Genomic DNA, 23,719 nt, shown 5'->3' on the forward strand with positions numbered 1-23,719 from the left:
ACCTATACCACGCTCATTTTGAGAAGACCAAAGGATGACAATTCTCTCCTCAAAAATCTAGAAATTCCACCCAATTCCAATTAAAATCTCAACAGGGATCTTTGCATAGCTTTACCAGCTGGCCTTAAAACTCATATGCCGAGTAAAAAGTCAAGAACAGGTAAACAGTTCTTTTTTTGTAAAGAAAAGGAGGAGGAGGAAGATGAATTCATTTTAGCAGGTAAGAAAACTTACTATAAAGATGGTAATTAAAGCAGTGTAGTGTTGGTGGGAGACAAACTAAAGATCCTGTCCTATAAATACAGAAAAAACGTAAAACTTCTCATCTCATCATAGCCAAAAATAAACTTGAGATAAGTTGAAGACTAAAATATGAGGAACAAGTTGTAAGATAGTTCAATTAAAAATAGGAGTATATCCTCACGAAATCAGAGAAGGGAAAGATGTCTTAAAACACAAAAGTATAAGCCATATATTAAAAGACTGACAAGGGGTGCCTGGGTGGCTCGGTCAGTTAGCATCTGACTCTTGATTTCAGCTCAGGTCATGATCTCATGATCGGTGAGATCAAGCCCCGAGGAGGGCTCTGCACTGACAGTGTGGAACCTGCTTGGGATTCTCTCTTTCCGTCTCTCTCTGCCCCTCTCCTGCCCCTCCCTTGCCCCTCCCGTGCTCTCTCGCTCTCTTGCAAAATAAATAAATAAACTTTTTTAAAATAAATAAATCATTTTCAAAAACATTTATAAAAAGAGGTTGACAAATTTGAACTACATTAAAATTGCAAACTTCTATATGAGTAAAAATACATAAACAAGGTGATAAGATGAACCAAAAACTTGGTGAGACCTCTGCAGCACATTTAACCAAACTTAGTATTCAAAATATGCATGTAAAAAAATTTCTACAATCAATAGAAAAAAGGATAAACAACCAAAAAGTGGAAATAGGCAAAGAAGTGAATTAGCACTTCTCAGAAGGGAAGACCCACGTCGTTAATAAATGTAAGAAAAGATATTCAACCTCATTAATAATCAGGGAATTTACACACCCAGTTTGGCAAAAATTAACATGTATCTCTGATTACAGCAAATGTTGGTAGGAATATAAAGAAATAACATCTCTCATAAAATGCCAACAAGAGTATAAATTGATTTAACCCCCTTGGAGAGCAGGTTGTCATTCCCTGGTAAAGTTGAAGAGGCACATATCCTACAACTTGACAAATACACCTCTACACACCCAACTTAAAGAAACATTCACACATTACACAAGGGTAAATGAAGATGTGTTGTTGCCAAAAAGTGGAAACCACCTAACAACCCTCAGTAAGGGAGATGTTTGAGTAAACTATGGTTTATAATATAATAGAATACCATTAACTATTGAGATGAATGAACTAGACCTACATACATCAACATGAATAAATCTCAAAACCAGTGTTGAATAATAAAGCAAAGTTGGAAAATGACATATTAGGATGCCATTTATGTAAAATTTTAAACATCTAAAAATAGTATATATTATTTATGTTTAACAATATCCTTGGAAATGAAAATCGCAGTAGAAGGGAATGGAGGCAAAATAGGGAAGAGGTAGAAATTTGGCTATATATGTAATGATTTTATGTTTTTAAAAGATATTAAGTAAATATGGTGCTCACTTCAGCAGCATGTATAATGAAACTAGGATGATAAAGGGAGATTAATATGGCCCTGAGAAAAGATGACAACAAAGTTAAAACCATTTAGAGTAGATAATCTGATCCTTTGTTTACCAGCTAGAAATAAAAAAAAGTAACCAAAAAAATTCCAACTACCTGGAAATTGAACAAAATGTTTCTAAATAATCTATGGGTCAAAGAAAATATCAAAATGGAACTTAGGAGATATTTTAAACTGAATGAGAATAAAGATAGAACTTATCAAGACTAATATAGCTACGCTTAAAGAAAGTTTAGGGCGAAAATGGCTGAAAACAATGATTTAAGCTTCTATCTCAAGAAGCTAAGAGAACAAATCAGACCTAGTGGAAGTAGTAGGAAGGAAATAATAAAGGTAAGAACAGGAATCAAAAATAATAAATAAATAAATAAATAAATAAATAAATAATTAACAGAGCTAAAAGTTCTTTGAAAAAAAATAATAAAACAAACCCCTAACAAGGGGCCACAAAGAAAAAAAAAAAAGGAGAAAGCACAAATTATCATTATCAAGGGATGAAAACTAGAACAGCACTACAGACACTACAGCCATTGAAAGAAGAGGAGATTATGAGCAAGATACACCAACATATTTGATAATTTGGATAAATGAAGTAAATGTGACAAATGCTAACATCTTTTGTTATTGGTGTTGGGTTGTCTTCTGTTTTGTAGGTTTAAGATATTTCTGAATTTTAAAGCTTTCAAAGGGCAAGGTATAGAACACAATGTATAAGATTCTTCTTTTTGGGTTAATATATTTTGTATATATGCATAGACCATTTCTGGAAGGATATTCAAGAAACTGTTACTGATGGTTGTCACAGGAACTGAACATGAGATCAGAGGGAGACTTACTTTTATTCTAAAATTGTTTGTTTGTTTTTTAAGTTTATTTATGTTATTGAGAGAGAGAGACAGAGAGAGAATCCCAAGCAGGTTTTACACTGTCAGCATGGAGGCTGACATGGGGCTCAAACTCATGAAGACTGAGACCCATGACCTAAACTGAAATCAAGAGTCGGACATTCGACCGAGCCACCCAGGCACCCCTATTTTAAAAATCTTTTTAAACTGATTTAATTTTTGCTTTACTATGTGTATTATCTCAAAAAATTAGTCAATAAAAAAATAATAAAATACAACAAGTCTTACTCAGATCTGCTTTCCCTGCTCTGTCGCCCAGAGCTAGGCTCCCACACTTCCTTGAAGTGCTTTTGCCTCTAACACTCTCCTACCCCACCTCTACCCACAGACCCCTACCCCAGGCGGGCAGAAACTAGAAATCCAGGCTGAAGACAAGGACCAGCTGATTGAAGAGGCCAGAGAGAAGGAGGGGAGTTGACTAAGAGGTGGTGGGTAGGCCTGAGAAAATAAAGTCCCAAGTCAAAGTCTGAGATACAGGCTAAGTGAAGAAGGAACCCAGAGAAAATGGATCACGGATCCATGGTGTGGGCCTGGCACAGGTTTGGGAATAAGGTAAGAACATCTGTTTCCCACTCTCTTATTTCCGGTGTACCAATATTCTTAGAATCTGACCACAGGCCAATATTTCAGGATTATTAGTATTTATTCGAGTTATCAATTTTCCATTATAGTCCCCATTTCAAACGTGCAGTCCCATTTTCCTCATAAATCATCTAAATGTCCAAGAGAATTTCCATTCTTTGACGTCTATACTACATCACCATATCACCCACGTTTCCTTTCACAAGCAACAGCAGAAACAAGAAACTTTGTCGTTTGGTTCACAAGATACGGTTGTTGAAGCCATTTGGTTTTATCACAGGGATTTTTGTGGATTGGCCTAAATACTTAACCACTACTTATACCTCATTCGAAGATCAAAGCAACCAACTATAAAAGGGACATAAGTTGGAAAACAACTTATTTTTAGGTTGGATTCAACTTCAACCCATGAATCAGCACTTTGAGTGGAGTTTATATAGGCAGATTTTTGCCTTAGACTCAGTTTTTTAAAATATTTCTAATAGCTAATTTTCTGATTATTCCTATTTATTTAACTGAGAGGAAAAAAAATCCATAGATGTTTCTTCAGATTTTTTAAGGTCTCAGGAAAAAAAAAATTCAAACTTCATAGACAAGCGGACAAAGAATACAGACAGGCAAATTACTGAAAGGATATAAATGGTAATTAAACATGACAGGATGCTCAACTTACTAGTTATCAGGAAAATGCTAATTAAATATGACACTATTTTCACCATCTGGCTGCAAAAGATGAAAAAGAATAGTAATATCTAATTAGTGATGGCAAAGGTGCAAGAAAACCATATCCTGGTGGATGGAGTATAATTAATACAGCAGTTTTTCGGAGAACAGTTTTGTGTGTGTGAGAGAACAGTGAAGTAATTGGCATTTTGAATTACTCAAAATTAAAATATGGTGGCAGCAAAATATTAATGAAGTCTCATTTTATGAATAAAAGTTGAAATAATGCAAATCGCCCAATTTAAAATGCTTTCCAAACTAGCGTAATTATAAAGGTCAAATAAATTATAGACGGCATTTGTGCTGTATCCCATGACAGTGCTACTCAAGCCAGCTAACAGAAGTACCATCCGCGGTCAAGTTAGCCCTGAACTCTAGATTCAATAAAAAAAAAAAAAAAAAAAAATTCTGGGGTGCCTGGGTGGCTCAGTTGGTTAAGCGTCCAACTTCAGCTCAGGTGTTGATCTCACGGGTCATGGGTTCAAGCTCCACATCGAGCTCTGTGCTGACAACTCGGAGCCTGGGGTCTGCTTCAGACTCTGGGTCTCCCTCTCCCTCTCCCCCTCCCCTGCTCATGGTCTGTCTCTCTCTGTCTCTCTCTCTCTCTTTCAAAAATAAATAAATAAACATTAAAATAAAATTTTAAAAAATACTCAAAATACTCTATCAAAATTATAATGTACATTTCTTTAGTTCCAGTAATTCCAGGAGTTCTCACGTAAGTGTTCAAAGATAAATACGTCCCAGAATGTGCCCAAAGGCTTTTGAAAATGCCCATCAATTGAGGATTGTATGTTTCTACAATAAAATACCATACAGTCTTGGAAAAGGACAAGGTACTTCTTTACGTATGCTCACGGAAAAATGTTCACAATATAATCAGTGCAAAAACAAATTAAGGAATGAAAGATTCTATTTCTGCAAACAAACACACACACAATCCCAAGCAGAAAGAATTCAAATGCAAAGAATGAAGTTATTTATAGTAGTTACCTCAGGGGAACAGAGCCTGGAGGAAGAGAGAAGGAATTTTCACTTGTCAAATTTTAAAAACTGTGATAGCCAGTTGGTATGTGTTCAGCAAATTCTAAGCACTTCATTCAATTACTCCTCATAAGGACCCTATGCGTGAAATGCTTTTATTATTTCCATTATCAACAGTTGAGGAAACTGATATCCAAAGAGACTAAACCCCCTGAATGGGGGGGGGGGGGGGAGGGTAGACCGAAAGACAAAATCTTAAGCAAGCTCCAAGCTCAGCACAGAGCTGGACTAGGGGCTCGATCCCACAACCCTGGGATCATGACCTGAGCCAAAATCAGGTTGGATGCTGAACCAACTGAATCACCCAGGTTCCCCCATGGATGACTTTTTAAATAATAAACTTGTGAATTTTGTCCTTTAAAGATGGAAATCTAGGAGCGGCTGGCTGGCTCAGTTGGTAGGAAACCAGACTCTTGATCTTGGGGTCATGAGTTCCAGCCCCCTGTTGGGTGTAGAGACTACTTAAAAAAATTAAAAAATAAATGCAAATCGGGGGGGGGGAGGAGTTCAGCAATGTTTTTTATTTTGCAATTTAGATTGTGACACATATCACTGTGGTAGGTAGCATAATGGCCCTGCCAAAGATGCCCTGTATCCTCATCTCCAGAAGCTGTGAATATGTGACCTTATATGGCAAAAGGGCCTCTGCAGGTGTGATTAAAGATCTTGAGAGGGATGCCTGGGTGGCTAAGTCAGTTGGGTGTCCGACTTTGGCTCAGGTCATGATCTCTTGGCTTTTGGGTTCCAGCCCCAAGTTGGGCTCGGTGCTGATAGCTCAGAGCCTGGAGCCTGCTTCGGATTCTGTGTCTCCCTCTCTCTTGCTTCTCCTCCCCTGCTCATGCTCTCTCTCTCTCTCTCTCTCTCTCTCTCTCTCAAAAATAAATTAACATTAAAAAAAGAAAGAAATTAAAAAAAAAAAGTGGACAGTCTTTCCCCAACATGATTCTTTTTAAACCACTAATGCATTTTATAAATACCCGCTGTAAAGAGGTTAACAAAGAAAGATGTATGCAGTATCAGAAATTGAAGGCAATCAATCCAGACTTTCAAAGATTTAATGAAACAAAACCTACTCTCTGTCTAAAACAATAACTATTACACACTATAATTTATATATAGAATATCTTTAAGAGGGTTGATTATCAAAGATCCACCCAGAAGGTGTCTTTAAAAATAAGATTAATATACTTGATTTTTTGGCTCTCAGTGCTTAGTTCTGGCAATGTCTGAGGTTAGCTGTAAAGCCCTGGAAAACCATAGCATTCTGAGTCTCGTCTGTGAAATGGGGATAATGCTCGTGATTTCACAAGGATATTGTAACAATAAAATGAGAATGCATATGTAAAAGGTCCTTGATATTAACTCCTAATGAAATAAAAATCTCTATAATGCCTTCTAGCTTTAAATTTTTATAATTAAAGTAAATTATTATTAGAGGGTTTAGTTAAAAGGAATCCTTTTTAAAGACACATACTCAAGTAGTTTGGTTTGGGATAAAATGATGTAACAATTGAGATTTGCTGCAAACGAATTCAGTGGGAACAGTGGCTTTGTGTAGAGGTTTGGCTATATTTTGAGTATTACTGAAGCCAGGTTATGGGTACATGAGAGTTTGTTAAAAACCATTGTTTGATTTGTATTTGAAATTTTCATACTGTGAAAAGCAAAAAAGCAAAGGGGAAACTCAGGGCAATTTCTATTTAGTCCACATGCTACCTAATTAAGGCTATTTCTTTTTCTTTTCTTTTCTTTTCTTAATGTTTATTTATTGGGAGGGGGGGGCAGAGAGAGAGGGAGACAGAGGATCCGAAGAAGGCTCTGCACTGACAGCAGTGAGCCCAACGCAGGGCTCAAATTCAAGGGCTGTGAGATCATCACTTGAGCCGAAGCTGGACACTCAACTGACTGAGCCACCCAGGCACCCCAAGATTATTTCTTGAAGCAAAATTTGATATTTAAAAAAATGGTAGCAAGAGATACAGGTGTGCTGTTTCGAAGGGGCACATACACCTCAATGTTTATAGCAGCACTATCGACGATAGACGAAGTATGGAAAGAGCCCAAATGTCCATCAATGGATGAATGGATAAAGAAGGTGTGGTATATATATATATGATGGAGTATTACTCGGCAATCAAAAAGATTGAAATCTTGCCATTTGCAACTACGTGGATGGAACTAGAGGGTATTATGCTAAGCGAAATTAGAGAAAGACAACTATCATATGACTTCACTCATATGAGGACTTTAAGAGACAAAACAGATGAACATAACGGAAAGGAAGCAAAAATAATATAAAAACAGGGAGGGGGACAAAACAGGAGAGACTCTTAAACATAGAGAACAAACAGAGGGTTGCTAGAGGGTTTGTAGGAGGGGGGGATGGGCTAAATAGGTAAGAGGCATTAAGGAATCTACTCCTAAAACCATTGTTGCACCATATGCTAACTAACCTGGATGCAAATTAAAAAATAAATCATTAATAAAAATGTAAAAAAAATAAAACTGAAAAATGAAAAAAATGGTAGCAATTTTAAATGCAAAATGCATAAGCGTTCAAGGATTTGAGAATTTGATTACATTTTCACATAAGCTTTTAATTCATTTTTAACTAAAGGAAACCTATTATAATTAAATGCTACAGCAAAAAATTACATTTACACAACTTGAGATTATTAGTGGAATGAACACGTTAACCTATAGAACCTTAAACACTTGGGAGATTTTTCCCAAGAGAAATTTCAGGGTATGTTAACAATTTTCTGTCTTTAAGTACATAATTACATATCAATAGTTCAAATGATGATATGTTGGATATTTCTGCAAGAAAATCTATGACTATTGTAAAGAGAACTTAGCAGTAAGTATATATAATGTGCTCCCTTTCTGACCTTGGAGGTGGGAGTTCTCTAGGAACTCTTCGTGAGTGTCTTTTGCTTCTCCAGGCTTTGCTGATCGATACTCACTCCTCAGAGAGATCTTCCACCATCTAAAGATTACCTGTGATTGGATAGAAGGGGAGAGAAATTAAAGCTGATCTCAATACCAACAGCTACACTTCGGTCTGGGATTTTGAAAACTCGCGGCAGTAGGCACATAAGGCTGTGTGTCCAACATCAACTATGACTTTGCAATCTAGCATCACATCAAATTAGAAAGGAGGTCTGTGCATCTCACATTTCCCTTAGAGATCAGGGTCACAAAATCAAAGTGCTGGAAGGCATCTTAAAAATCTATCAAGTCGGGGAGCTGGGGGGGGCTCAGTCGGTTAAGCGTCCAACTTCGGCTCAGGTCATGACCTCACAGTTCGTGAGTTCGAGCCTCACTTCTGGCTCTGTGCTGGCAGCTTAGAGCCTGGAGCCTGCTTCGGATTCTGTGTCTTCTTCTCTCTCTGCCCCTACCCTGCTCACACTCTCTCTCTCAAAAATAAACATTAAAAAAATTAAAAAAGAAAAATCTATCAAGTCTGTGGATGTTAAACCACACAGACCCAGATGGCTATCTGTCTCTTGAGGATCTCTGAGTAGAGACTCTCTAACTTGGGGAGCCGGTTCCAAAGTAATTGCTCCGCTCCACTCTCTGCCTCCCTTCCTGTCTATGGGGCAGACGGGATGAGTGGATATTTTACTCATAGAGAAAGGACAGTTACACAGCCAGGGCTGGGGAAAGCACCATTGTGCTTTGTTTGATGCGTGTAAGTGTCATTACGTAACCAGGACACTTCTTGGTAATGGATCTGCCCATAGTCCATTTGTCTTCTACGAGCATGGTGGTTTGTTTGAAGCAAACCTCATTTCCCTGGTTACCAACCGCACCTAAGTTCTATGTTGATTTCATGGCAGTGTCAGCCCTTGGCCCTAATGAGGAGCCCCGTGAAGCTTATTCAATTTGTCTCACGTTTTTCAACCTGTCATGGAACTCGGTAGTTAATTGAGATCATAAAACTTCCACCAAACAAACCAGCTTCTTTCTACACTTAGATGAGGGCTTTGGGGGAAGAGATGGGTTAGGAGACAGTACAGAGAAACTGTTTGGCTTCCTCTCTCCCTAGCATTGCCACTGTGAGGTTAAAAGTGAGGTCAGGAAGACTCTGCCCAAGGCAAAATTGCTAAAGGAGGTGAAGCTTGCTATGGGGCCTCCCTTTATTTATTTCCTCTCCCCTATCCCCACCCACCCATTGCTCCCTGGGGTCCTCACAAGTCTTGGTGTATCTTTTTTGGGCCACTGTGAGCAAAAGACACTCACGAAGAGTTCCTAGAGAACTCACATCCCTACCAGTTCTTTGGCCCTTCTTGGTTGTTCTGGAACCACCCCACCACCCCCACCCCCAGCCTTTGAACTGCCAGATCTTCTTGCTTCTTACTCCTTGCCCCCTTGCTTACAGGCCTGGGCTTCAGCCAGCTTTCCTCTCCTTCTAGAGCTGCCTCCCTGCGTCCTATCATCTCCTGAGGCTCATCTCCCACCTGTCTCCCCTTCCCTGATATCTGAAGGATAACTGCTATCTCTCAGGAACATGGAGATGTGCTATACCACCTTACCTAGCACCCTGCCCAACAGAAGGTAGGTCCTTTAAAGGGTTACTGTTCATTTGGATGTTGTGCTGATTGCTATAGATAAGGGGGAAAGAAAGTGTACGTTACAAAACTCTAAAGTCTTGGGGCGCCTGGGTGGCTCAGTGGGTTAAGCGTCTGACTTCAGCTCAGGTCATGAACTCGCAGCTGGTGAGTTTGAGCCTCGCGGTGGCTCCGGGCTGACGGCTCAGAGCCTGGAGCCTGTTTCAGATTCTGTGACTCTGTCTCTCTCTGCCCCTCCCCTGCTTGTTCTCCGTCTCTCTCTCTCTCAAAAATAAATAAACATTAAGAAAAAAAAAAAAGAAGTGGTGGGTTGTCTCTCCCTGTGGCCATACCACCAGGAGGTATGTTACAAGGAAAGCGAGTCTCAGATTGAATTCTGCCATGTCACCAAGCAGGCACAAAAGTCCAACGTTTCTGGAAGGTCAGTGGAGTCCCGTCCTCGCCAACCACTGGGGCACTGTGTGGGAACCTTCACGGGAAAGTTGCTCTCTGCTACAAGCACACCTATGTTACAATGACATAATCAGCCACAGTTCTAGCCTGATCACTTAGTTAGGTGGACGATTCGGGAACAGATGGAGTTCAAGACCAGTCACTACTTCAGCAATGTTATACGACCAAGCTTACTTCTTAACATTGTTCAAAAAAAGGCGGAGAGATGTACAGAGTTGTTGAATCGCTATATTGTACTCCTGCTATGAATATAACAGTGTGTGTTAACTGCTCCGGAATTAAAGTAAAATAAATAACAAAACATTTACTTATTTTTTTTATGTGTTATTTATTTTTGAGAGCAAGAGAGACAGAGCACGCGTGGGGGAGGGGCAGAGAGAGAGGTAAAGACACAGAATCCGAAGCAGGCTCCAGGATCCGAGCTGTCAGCACAGAGACCCCACGCAGGACTCGAACTCACCGAACCGAAAGATCATGACCTGAGCCGAAGTCAGACGCTTAATCGACGGAGCCACCCAGGCGTCCCGATAACAAAACATTACGAAAGGCAGAGAGACACTTGTTCAATCTTATTTGTCAGCCTCATATCTTGCTTGTTACTCATTTGTTTCATCAGTGAAAAATTATTTCCAACATTCAGTATACTAATTCATCAACCCTCTGGTACTGATTTAGAAGGCCACATTTGAAGTGCTTGCCAATAATGGCTCTAGAGGGAGAAGCCTCAGGGCACAAACTCAAGTCAACTTGCACACAGATCAGCATCCTATGGCTCCTCTGACGTATCTGAAGTAAATTACTGAGAATGTAACACTAGCCTAAAGAAAGACGACTGGCTAGACCCAGAGTCCAAGCCTCCTCCCTTCGAACTCATAAACATAGGGTTTGTTCTGAGGCCCGAAGCTTTCTTCAAGTATGACCTTTATCCTACACTCATTGGGTCATCTCTACAGGGCAGTACATAAAAAGCTAATATTCAGAATCACTACTTAGCTTTGTCAAGACTCGCTTATGTTCCAAATGTTGTACTTATTAAAACAGAAAATTATGGTAGATATTTTCTACCACTTATTGTCTTTCAGATTGGTAAAGGTTTCCTTTCCTTTCCTTTCCTTTCCTTTCCTTTCCTTTCCTTTCCTTTCCTTTCCTTTCCTTTCCTTTCCTTTCCTTTTTTCTTTTTTTAAGCGACAAAGGAAGAATAAAGCCCTTAATAATCATTGAGAGAGGCGTGAATTGGTTTGGCAAATACCTATCAAAAGGCCATTCATGCCTTTTGACCCAAACATTCTACTTGTTAAGAATGTATCCTTTGTTGGGGCACCTGGGTGGCTCGGTTGATTAAGTGTCCAAGTCTTGACTTTGGCTCAGGTCATGATCTCATGGTTCTTGAGCCTGAGTCCCACATTGGGCTCTGCATTGACAGTGTGGAGCCTGCTTGAGATTCTCTCTCTTTCCCCCTCTCTCTGCCCTCCCTGCCTCTCTCTCTCTCTCTCTCTTGCTCTCAAAATAAATAAATAACTTTTTTTAAAAAAAAGAAGTTATCCTGAGGAATTTGCCAGAAAATGTGTATAGCATTTTCCATGTGTTTGCCATAGGTTAATTACGACAATGAAAAATCAGAACTGACCTGAGGGTTTGCCAGCTGGGACTAATTAAATAATGATGGCACATTTAGATGATGGAATATTTCACAGCCAATAAAATATTATGTGAAAAAATAACACAGAACAATGCTAATGATGATTTGTTAAAAGGCTCACAAGTGTATACACCACTAATCCAAATATTGAAAGGAAAGTATTTATACATGCAGAGGGAAGGAACATCAGAGTGGGAGCAAATATAACATGCCAGATGGAGTTTGAAGGGAGCGGAGCTATGAGGTATCCCCAAATATTTGTGAACTGATTGCTACTTATTAGCTAGATATTAGCTCATCAGCTCATTTCAGCTCATATATTCATACATAGCTATTGTCACGTATTTAACTCTATTTTGAAAATGTTCAAGCCTATAAATATTGTTTTAAGCATCTTGTTCTTATTAACCGTGCATGTTTTGTTAACGAACATGCAAGACAAGCTGCTGAGGGGCTTACGCTGGTTTTTGCAAGTTGAGATGTGGCTGTCACATGGGCTTCACTATCCTCTCCCTGGGTCCCCCGAATCTCCCAACTGCCTGTGAGCAGTACACGACTGTCTTTTTATGAATGGAGAAACCCACCGTGGACAGCTGAGATAACTCGCCTCTGTTTCTGCGGCTCGGGGAATCTTCTGGTGTCGCCCCGTCTACTTCTCGTACCGGGCCTCATACCCGCTCCAGGAAGGATGGGCAGGCAGCCTCCTCAGAGGATACGCACCAGGATGTGATATCTTAGTAGAAAACACGTGATCGCTGGCAGAATTCTTTAACATTTTAATTTATATGTAGCATATTTTTAGACTTCTATATATTTCCAGTATATCTTTGTAATAAACTTGGACATTGAGCTTACTTTGTTGTCATTGTTGTTTTAATGCTTATTTATTTTGAGAGAGAGGGAAAGCAGGGGGGACAGGGAAGAGAGAGGGAGAGAGAGAACCCCAAGCAGGCTCTGCACTGTGAGCCTGTCATGATCTCATGAATCGCGAGATCATGACCTGAGCTGAAATCAAGAGTCGGATGCTCAACCGATGGAGCCACCCACGTGCCCCTGAGCTTACTTTGAAAAGAGAGGTCAAAGATTTCTCATTAACCCCCTGGCATCTCTCCTTCACCGGTTACGAAGGGAAGATGAGGAGGCATGTGTCGTTCATCTGGTGAAGGCCCCTAAACATTAGGTCCTTTCCACCACTGGGACAGCAACTCACTAGGCAGCCCTTGAGGGGACACGGGAAAAAAAGTGGGCCCAGCTGGGCATCTCAGCATCTGAGTATATTTGGACAATGCACACCCCCGCCCTCCCCCAGGGTTGAGACTGTGCTCCCACAACTACACTGGCTGAGAAATCCTACTAATGGGAGAAAAGCAGAGACTCTGCGATTGGATGGGTCTGGGTTGAAACCTTGTTTTCTATCAGATACCTTGGGCAAATGTCTTCATCTTTTTTGGCCTCGGTTTCCTCATCTCCAAAATGGAAATAATGATGATGACTCTTGGAGGGATGACACGGGAGAAATCCAAAGCCCCCAGCCCGATGCCAGATATGGAGTGTGCCCCATAGAGGTGGGTCCTTGCCTCTTTCTCCCTTCTCCTCTTGTTCACCTGCTGGCCAGTCCTTCATATCCATAAAAACCAACTCAGCCCCAAATCCCAAACATCTTTCTCATGAGCTAGCTAACAATATTCGCTCTTATGCAGCGAGGTTTGCTTTCCTGATCAGATTCTTCACAAGACATAATTTATTTCAGTTTTCACTCTGACCTGATGTTCGATTTTTTTTTTAATCTTCAGTAATCATTAAGAATTGCATGCTCTTTGCTGTAGTTCTTCAACAGCATAATTAAGAAGAATCATCTATCTGTCATCTATCTAGTTAAAAACAAAGTTACTTAGGAAGGGTTAGAGTAACTTGCCAGATACCACACAGCCAGTGGGAGATTCCAAATCTTTCTCAGCGTCTGTCTAGGAAATAGTTTTGTAAGTGAGCACACGGCTGTCTCTGCTTTGTCTTGCAGACTATTGTTGTTCTAACAGATCAAGTTTCTCCCCGCTTTGGACATCATGTATAATTAGGGGATTTCACAGAGTGGGGTTTGAGATTCTGTGTCATGGAGAGCTTGGGAATCAGATCTGTTATTAGGTGAAGAAGGATTTTGTTATCTGAACAGCCTACTGAGAAATGGAGAAGTTAGGACTGCTAGGTAAACTCCGCATGTAACTTTACCTTTCGATACCACTCAAAAACTCACAAAGCACTGGTTTTCCAAAAGGTAGAAAGGTGTTATTTTATTAGATGAACTATGAAGATAATTTATTTTATTTCACCTTATTTAAAATAGCCCATAATTCTGATATGTTTTTGGTGCAAATTTACAACATCAAATATGTGTTCCTCTCTCTATGTTTGGTTCAATTTGTATAAACACAGCAAAACTTAGATTTTCAGCCATCCAAATTTTCACTCTGGGATGGTAGTAATCACTAGGAATTAAAACCTTAGGAATAAAAGCAACATTATTTAAAATGGAGAGGAGTCTGAGGTTGAAATAAGAATGGAATAAACTGAAATTAACAAGGATTGTGTTGAAATAGTTCTTTCCTTCAAGAATTCACAAATGAAGTTGCCCTTGGAGAATCAAATTAGTAAATTTCAGGGGCACCTGGGTGGCTCAGTCTGTTAAGCACCAGACTTCTGCTCAGGTCACATCACGGTTGGTGAATTCAAGCTCTGCATCGGGCTCTGTGCTGAGAGCTCAGAGCCTGGAGCCTGCTTGGGATTCTGCGTCTCCCTCTATCTCTGCCCCTCCCCCACTTGCTCTGTGTGTGTGTGTGTGTGTGTGTGTGTGTGTGTGTGTGTGTGTGTCTTTCAAAAATAAACATTAAAAATTTTTTTAAGTAGTAAATTTCAAACACGATGAATGTGATTAGGAATTGATAGCAGTCTTTGTTGGTTGCCACCCACCTGCCTTTTCTAGAGGAGCCCTGATTTGTCCAGCAAACTCTCTCTTCTGCATAGCTTACGCACAGATTGCAGGCCTCATCTCTAGCCCCAGAAGGCAGGACATGATTGGTCTAAGTCATTTCTGGTAGTTCCCTCCATACCCTCACCAGTGATTGGTATGGGCATGGGCATGTGATAAAATTTTGGCCAATGAGACACCAGAAGTCAGCAGAAGCTTCCAGAAGATTTTATCACTTATACAGAGAAACACATCCCCTTTTTGGACACCGGCCGTTGTGCTTTGATGTGACTGCTGGAGTTACTGTAGCCATTTTGTGACTAAGAGGGGAGCCAGGTTGAGATGACAGCGGTCACCTGGAGGACACAGAAGCAGTAAGTTGTGGAGAGGAGGAGCCAGAGCACTGTCACTGTGTTGGAAACCTCTTTTCCGTTGGATGTGTTTATGTGAAATAATACCATATTTCATCAGATCGAATACACCAGCCATTATATGCCACGGTTATTTTATGTGTCATGTAGAAATAGCTCTGTCCAAAAAAATCGAAGTACAATGTTTTTTTAATCACTTATATTTATTGAAAGTCTCTTTTGTTCTTCACTAGACATGTACTTTATTATGTTTTTCTTAGCATTTGAATTACTTCATTAATTTTATAGATTATATTGACACAATATATGTATTTTTTTTAATTTTTATTTTTATTAATTTTTTAAATATTTATTTTTGAGAGAGAAAAAGAGAGAATGCATGCACATAAGCAGGGGAGAAGAAGAGACAGAGGGAGAGAGAGAATCCCAAGCAGGCTCCGCACTGGCAGCACAGTGCCTGATGTGGGGCTCGATCTCATGAACCATGACATCATGACCTGAGCTGAAATCTAGAGTCGGTCGCTTAACCAACTGAACCACCCAGGGGTCTCTGTATTTTGCTAAATATAATAAAGTTATATTGCCCGTGTGTATACTTAAAAAAGGAAAATAGAAGTGGAATAAACAAATGAAGGTATTCCTGAAACTCCCCCGTATTCAGAATCTGAGTCTTCTGGATCATTCTTTGAATCAGAGTTTCAACGTCTGACTCAGAATATCGTCCTCCATGACATCAAGAACATGGTGATAACAGCAATACAGTACTGAACTCTTCAGCTGGCTTTGCAGTTCTGTAGAGCCGGCTTCCTTTTGATTTCTACTTTGGGAGGGCTGTAAACGTCTCAGATTCACCCCTACTTCCTTGTAGCTTCTGGATTTTCTTCCAAGCTGCTGCTCTCATGCTTGGGCTTCTGAGTTGTTTTCAGTTTCTGGCTCTTATGGATAAAGTTTCTGTAAACATTTGTGCACAGGTTTTTGCCCCCTTTTGCTCCTTTTAAGTTGTTAACCATCTTCTATTCATTAACAATTCTTTATTATAAATTGTCCTTGGTAAAATAACAGTATGGTTTCTGTCTCCTCAGTGGACCTTGCTTGAGATCACTGATACGAATCTTTAATCATTCATTATGTAGGGCACTCAGTAAGAGCTTTTAATTTGGGTACACTTCAGGTTTAGGACATTTTTTTGTACAATGTTTCTCAGGAATTCCTTTTTTTCAGGTATTGGATGTCCTGGTCTAATTCTTTTATTTTTTCCCTGTTTTCCATCTCTTATCTTTGGTTCTTTTTCTCTAGGAGATTTCCTCAATTTTATATTCCAACCCTTCTGTTGAGTTTTTCATTTTTTTCCTATCATATTTTTTATTTTCTAAAAGGTGTTTAACTTTTTCTGAATGTTACTTTTTTTATTGTGTTCTATTCTTGTTTCATGGATACAAAACCTCTTCTTATCCTGCTGAGAACATTACTGATAAGTATTTTGCTCTGTCTGTGTGCATTCTTTACTTTTTCCAAAATTATATTTCCTGGATTTTGTTGTTCATGGTGGTATTGATGATTTGATTTGCCTTTCCTCAAAAGCCTGATAATTCTTAGATGCGCATGGGTATTCAGGAGTGGGGTGCTAGGAAGCTGATCGGAAGTTCTGGCATTTGAGCAGGGCTTGTTCAGAGGAAGACTTCTTTATAGGGTGACCTGCTGGGGTTCTCTGGTTAGAGGATCCTGACTATTAATACCTTTTGATCTCGTTACTTGGCCTGGTCTGATTCTCCAGGGAAGAATCTTCTAGTTTTTTCCCTCCTAGCCTTGGGAGAGTCAGAGTGAGTCTCCTAAATCAGTATTTGGATTTTCATTTAATCTCTTGCCATATTTAACACTGAATCCCTCTGTCCCAGTGGCCTGGGGGCCTGAGGCCATACATACTCCTCCAGAGACCAAACTTCCAGTCTTCTGGGGGGTGAAGCAAAACTGTTGTTGGTTGTGCAGAGGAGGGGAGGATATGAAGAAGGTGGTTGTAACATCTCAAACAGAATTCCAATCATTCCTACTGTTGCCAGGTCCTTCTTTACCCTTGCTTTCAAAAGAACCCACTCCTGGGACACCTGGGTGGCTCAGTCGGGTAAGCGGCCGACTTCGGCTCAGGTCATGATCTCGCAGTCTATGAGTTCGAGCCCCGCGTTGGGCTCTGTGCTGACAGCTCAGAGCCTGGAGCCTGCTTCGGATTCTGTGTCTCCCTCTCTCTCTGCCCTTCCCCTGCTCATGCTCTGTCTCTCTCTCTGTCAAAAATAAATAAACATTAAAAAAAAACAAAACCCACTCCTACCCATTCTTGAGCTTTGCTGCTCTGAGACTCTGGGGCACAAATCTGATAGCTTCCCCACTTGCCCACCACGAGCTTAGATTTTAGCTTTGTCAGGGCTGTTAAATCAGCTTCTAGTAGGTCATCCAACTTCTAGCATGCAAAATTGTTGCCTTTCCTATTCTCTTTGTCTTTGTGGGTTTATGCTTTAGGAAAATCCTGTAATCGTCATTTTAGTGGTGTTGCCCGAGGGAGGGAAGGTATATAACAGTTTTTTAACTAGAAGCTGTACTTAGTGTATTCTTAAGATGTTTACAATGCTACAGAGAATCTGATATATATATTTCTTAATTTAATTTAAACACATAGGATAATATAAATGATTGAGTTGGTAGTCAATATTTAAACTTAGGAATATCTATTAAGTTTATAATGATTTTAAGATATCTAAAAGTTTAAAAGAGTTTGATCTATATTTTTACATTTGTTTCATTACAGTTTTTCAAACACTTGGTTTGATTTTGTTAGATTTGTAATTATGTCTCTTTAGAATTTAGAAATGCTTGAGAAAATAAAAGACATTAAATGTGTGGTATAGTTTGAAATGCTTAAGATGATTTAATTAAGTTGCAAATGGTATTTACATTTAAGAGAATTTAATTTTGTTAAATTTATAAGTTCCATGGCTTTAATTAATAATTTCTAAGATAATCTGATTAAGTTTGTAAATAGTGCTTAAAAGTTTAAGAGATTATAATTTGTTAACTGTAAGTAGCTCATTAAATGTTTATCAAAGGATAATGGAACTCAGTGTTTTTAATTTTCATTCATAATTATTTGATTTATATTTGAATTTACTAGGTTTGTATTTGAAAGTTTAAAGAAAAATAGGTTTTAAGGGCATCTGGCTGGCTCAGTTGGTGGAATTTGCGACTCTTAATCTCAGGGTTGTGAGTTCAAGCCCCACATTGGGTGTAGAGATTATAAATAAAGAAATTTTAAAGAAAAATAGGTTCTTAATTTTTAGCTTTAATTGAATAGCAGTGATAAACACAAATAACTGTAATAAATTAAAATATTTGTATTAAATTATAAATTATAAATAATTACAAATAATTATAAAACAGTTTCCTAAATCAGATTAAAAAGATTGATTTAGGAATCTGGGGACAACTGAGTGGCCATTTGGAGAAAAAAAAAAAAAATTGATTTATGCCTAACGACCAAGATAAACTCCAAACAGATCAAAGATCTACATGCTAAAAATGAGACCATAAAAGTACGAAAAGGAAACCTGGTAAATTTTTTATTATCTTTCCAACTATGTTAAAAACCCAAAAACCAGGGGCGCCTGGGTGGCTCAGTTGGTTAAGCATCTGACTTCAGCTCAGGTCAAGATTTCACAGCTCATGGGTTTGAGACCCGCATGGGATTCTGTGCTGACAGCTCAGAGCCTTGAGCCTGCTTGGGATTCTGTCTCCCTCTCTCTGCCCCTCCTCTGCTCATTCTGTCTCTCTCTCTCTCTCTCTCTCTCTCTCTCAAAAATAAACATTTAAAAAAATTAAAAATAAAAATTTAAAAAACCCAAAAGTCAGGAAAGAGAAGATTGATAAATATGACTCTATAAATATAAAAAACTTGGAAACATGGAAATGTTTAAAGCAACTTTATCTGTAACAGCTCTAACTTGGAAACAACCAAACTATCTATCATTTTATGATAGATAAATACATCCATATGACTAAATATTACTCAGCAATAAAAGGAACTGCTGATATGTGCAATCACATGGTTGAATCTCAAAAGAATTATGTTAAGTGAAAGAAGCTGGACATAAAAGGCTACAGACTGTCTAATCCCATTTAGGACATGTTGGAAAAGGCAAAACAGAAATCAGATGAGTGGTACTAAAGGGATGGGGATGGGAGAGGGGAATGTGACCAGAAAGGGACATGAGGGAAATCTTGGATTGATAAAGATATTCTCTATCTTTACTATGGTGCTGGTATTTCACTTGTCAAGCTCATGAAACCTATACAGGGTGATTTTTACTATATTAAAAGCATACATTGGGGCGCCTGGGTGGCTCAGTTGGTTAAGCGTCTGACTCTTGGTTTTGGCTCAGGTCATGATCTTACAGTTTTGCGGGTTTGAGCCCCACATTGGGCTCTGCACTGGCAGCGTGGAGCCTCCTTGGAATTCTCTGTTTCGCACCCCCTCTCTCTACTCTTCCCCCATTCACTCTGTCTCTCTCAAAATAAATACACTTAAAAAATTTTTTTTAAAATCATACCTTGATAAGCGGGGTGTCTCCCTCTCTCTGCCTCTCCTGCTCAAGCTCTGTCTCTCTCTCTCTCAAAAATAAATAAACATTGGGGCGCCTGGGTGGCTCAGTCGGTTGAGCGACCGACTTCGGCTCAGGTCATGCATGATCTCACGGTTTGTGAGTTCGAGCCTCGCGTCAGGCTCTGTGCTGACAGCTCAGAGTCTGGAGCCTGCTTCTGATTCTGTGTCTCCCTCTCTCTCTGCCCCTCCCCCACTCATGCTCTGTCTCTCTCTGTCTCAGAAATAAATAAACATAAAAAAAAGCTTAAAAAAATAAATAAATAAACATGAAAAAAAATTTTTTTAAATACCATTTTCATTTAGAAAATGGTACAGGGACCAAGGATAGTATCACACTAAGCATGATTATGCATGCTTTTTATTATTATTTATTATAGAAAGGCAGTTGACATCCAATGTTATATCAGTTTTAGGTGCAAAACACAGCACAATTTTGTACGTTATGCAATGCTCATCCAGTGCTGTTACCATCTGTCACCATGCGACGATATTTCAATATTATTGACTATATTCCCTATGCTGTGCTTTTCATCTCTGTGGCTCATTTATTTTAATACTGGACGTATTTTTCTTTTTATTATTATTTTTTTAAGTTTATTTATTTATTTAGAGAGAGACAAAGACAGCGCTGTGGGGGAGGGGCAGAGAGACAGACAGAGGGAGAATCCCAAGCAGGCTCTGCACTGTCAGCACAGAGCCCAATGTGGGGCTCGAACCCACAAAACCGTGAGCCGAAATCAAGAGTCAGGCACTTAACTGACTGAGTCACTCAGGCGCACCAATACTGGTTTTTTTTACCTCTTAATCCCCTTCACCTGTTTCACCCATCCCTTCACCCTCTTCCCCTCTGGCAACCACTAGTGTGTTCTCTGGATTTATTTTTTGATTATACATGTTTTTAATATCATCCTTATTTTCACACTGAAATCCTGGAATCAGAATTCCAGATTCTGACTCATTAGAAGCTATTATTTTAACTTGATAACTCACTATAGAGGTTGTAGCTATTAGTTTTGTTTCCTCCTCCTAAGTTGTGAGATCCAGAAATGCAGCTTTAAGCAATATTCTTTCTAGAAAAACATTCTATTACAATAAAGCAAATTGGAGGTCCTACAGAATTCATGACGACTGTAATTTTCTCCTTACCATGCATAAAAACGTGGGCATTTATACCCCAGACACTATACAACATTAGGAAGATTTTCTGAAAGCAAAACTTCCACAAGATTTTGCACAAAAGAAGGAGGATATGCAAGAAAACTACACATGCTAATGATAAAAATCTTTCCAAAAGAAAACAGGGGCAAAATCGCACATACTTATGATACCGGAAGAACAAGTCATATAAGCAGTAAGAGGATAGGGAACCTGGCTGGCTCACTTGGTAGAGCATGTGACTCTTGATCTCGAGGTCATGAGTTCAAACCCCACGTTGGTCTTAGAAATTAATTAAAAAAAAAAAAAGGCAGCAATAAGAGGATAAAACATGTCACAGCAAAGTGGATGGGACGCCACTGACTGATGGTGGTCTTACACTGTGAAGGCACAAATGGGGTTTCAAGGGTGTACAAGCAGCTATTTTGGACCCAGAGGGACATTCCAGTGTTGAGATTTAGTACCAGGGTGACCTTGGGCAGGTCTCATAGTCTCTGCCTGCTTGCTCATATCCATCACAACTTCTGGGAGGATTAAAATGAAATGGTACATGTAAATGTGCTTAGCAGAGCACCAGATACGGTTTTGTGTTTCGATCCTATAAAATCATCGCTGGAATGTGTTTCCATAAGAGGTTAAAAACACAGACGCAACTCCCCAGGTTTAGAAGCAGCGCAGATCCTCTCTTGCAGTGCTCGTCGGAGAACTTGATGAAACCCGCAATTTTCTCAGGCTGGAGATGGTGGGCTCGTCCCCAAGCGCAGAAAGACAGTGTGAGGCAGGGCCACGCCAGTCAGTTCTAACACACGCTTTGCAGAGGCCTGACCCCAAAACAGTAAGTGTGTTTGCCAGATGGGCGTGCTAAAAATCTCAAAGAAATCCAAAGTACTCTATAAACAGTAAGATCAAAGCAAAAAAAAAAAAAAAGAAGAAGGTCTGAACACAGCTGCAATTGCTTTTTTTTTTTTTTTTACCTTTGTATTAGCACAATATTATCTTCTGGAACAATGCCCAGAAAAAAGAATAGAATCTCTCCAAAACCTTCCCGGATAAGGGCAGGAAAAGTGACCGAGCAGGTAGAAGGCCCAGGTGTCTACGGCCCCGCTTCACGGAGCCCGTCTCGGGATGCACATGCCGCTCACTCACAACCTGCTTCTCCATAAAAATTACTATTTACAACTCGAAGATGCTTTTGCTTTTCCTTCTGGTAACAAGATAGTAATCTACTGGCAGAAAACTTAAAATTTCCCCAAGTTTCCTGGAGGTCTAGTTAGCGGTACATGTGCCTAATTCCCTGGCACGGAATGATGGAACAGTATGGACCCAGAGAAACTGACAGTTCCTCTCTTGATGAGATAAACATTCCCCTATCAGAAACACAGTCTCCTTCTCTCTTTCTCTCTCTCACCTCTCTGTCAACAGCAGCTGCTAACTGTATTTCCTCCTGTTCCTCACCCATTTGATATTACTGCTTCTGCAAATGCAGCCCCAGGTAGGGTCCAACCACTCGGGAAGGGGCCACTTCCTGGTTTTACTTGTGTGCCCCCTCCCAGGCTCTCTCCACATGTCGTGTTTCCCTCTTCCTTATGGTTTCTTTCTTCTTGTTTGTAAGATGAACACCTGCTACTGAATATTTCCATCTATTCCCTTCTCAGCCCCTATCTGCGAGTCAAAAAAGACCCACTAAAGTACGTGTGTTTCTGGGAATTAAATAGAATTTAATTATTAAATATATCAAAACTGGAGGTACTTTGTGCAAACCTTCCTCACCTTCTGTTATGGACTGAATTGTGTCCCTCTGATATTCCTATGCTGCAGCCCTAACCCCCAGTGTAGTTGTATTTGGGGACAGGGCCTTTGAAAGGGTAAAGGTTAAACAGGTAAATGAGATCTTATGAGTGGGTCCTAATCCAATATGATTGATATATATATATTTTTAATGTTTATTTATTTTGAGAGAGAGAGAGAGAGAGAGAGCACAATTGGGGAGGATCAGAGAGAGAGAAAGAGAGAAAGGGAGACAGAAAATCCCAAGCAGGCTCCATGCTGTCAGCACAGAGCCCGACACGGGGCTCCAACTCATGAACTGATTATGACCTGTGCTGAAATCAAGAGTTGGACGCTTAACTGACTGAGCCACCCAGGTGTCCCATGACTGACATCCTTATGAGAAGAGGAAGAGACATTGGGGATGTGCACTTTCAGAAGAAAGACCACAAGGGGCCACAGTGAGAAGGTGGCCATTGCAAGCCCAGGAGAGAGGCCTCAGGGGAAACCAAGCCCACCAAGCCTTTGATCTTGGGCTTCTACCCTTCAAAACTATGAGAAAATAAATTTCTGTTGTTGAAGCCACCCAACTTGTGGTATTTTGTTATGGCGGCCCTAGCAGACTAATACAGCTCCCAAAATGATTATGATAAAATAATAACAGGTTTTTAAGGGCCCACCATGAGTCACATGCCGTGTTCTTTGGACTTAATCCTACTTAATCTTTACAACAAGGGAGGTTAGTGCCGTTGTACATTTTACAGATGAAAAACTGGCTCTAACTCATTCACTGCTCAGTGGGATTTGAGTCCAGGTCTGCCTGACCCCAAAGCCTCTAAATCTGTTCAACATCTTGCCTTATTGGAATGATGAAAAGCCTTAACTTTTCAACGTCTACGATATGCAAGGAAGCGGTGGTGTTTATAAACCTGAAGGTGTTAATCTGCAAATCATGACTATGTGACATTGGATGGGTCTTTCACTTACTCTGGGTGGGGGTGTGACTGATGTGCCAAGATGTCATAGCATTTCATTCCCTTCACAGGCCACAAGCACAGAGGGCGTTGTGTTGTTCTAGCAAAACTGACAAAGCCCTGTGCCCGTGGAGCTTACGTTTATGGGGTATGGGGTAAGTAAGCAAAACAAGTAAATATATTTCATAGTGTGTTAGAACATTA

General features: G+C 39.8%; 1 protein-coding gene across 2 annotated transcripts in view; it reads right to left on the bottom strand.

Annotated features, from left to right (window-relative positions):
• FBXO36 (F-box protein 36) overlaps window positions 1-23,719 on the bottom strand; it is an 86,148-nt gene that overhangs the window by 21,434 nt on the left and 40,995 nt on the right. For both annotated transcript variants that reach the window (XM_019445676.2, XM_019445677.2), the window contains exon 2: window positions 7,867-7,975. In XM_019445676.2, the coding sequence (XP_019301221.1) occupies window positions 7,867-7,975 (109 nt within the window). The remainder of the gene's footprint in view (window positions 1-7,866; window positions 7,976-23,719) is intronic.

Source organism: Panthera pardus, unplaced genomic scaffold (genome assembly GCF_024362965.1).
Source record: "Panthera pardus isolate Hobbes unplaced genomic scaffold, ASM2436296v1 HiC_scaffold_10, whole genome shotgun sequence".
Taxonomy (NCBI): Eukaryota; Metazoa; Chordata; class Mammalia; order Carnivora; family Felidae; genus Panthera; species Panthera pardus.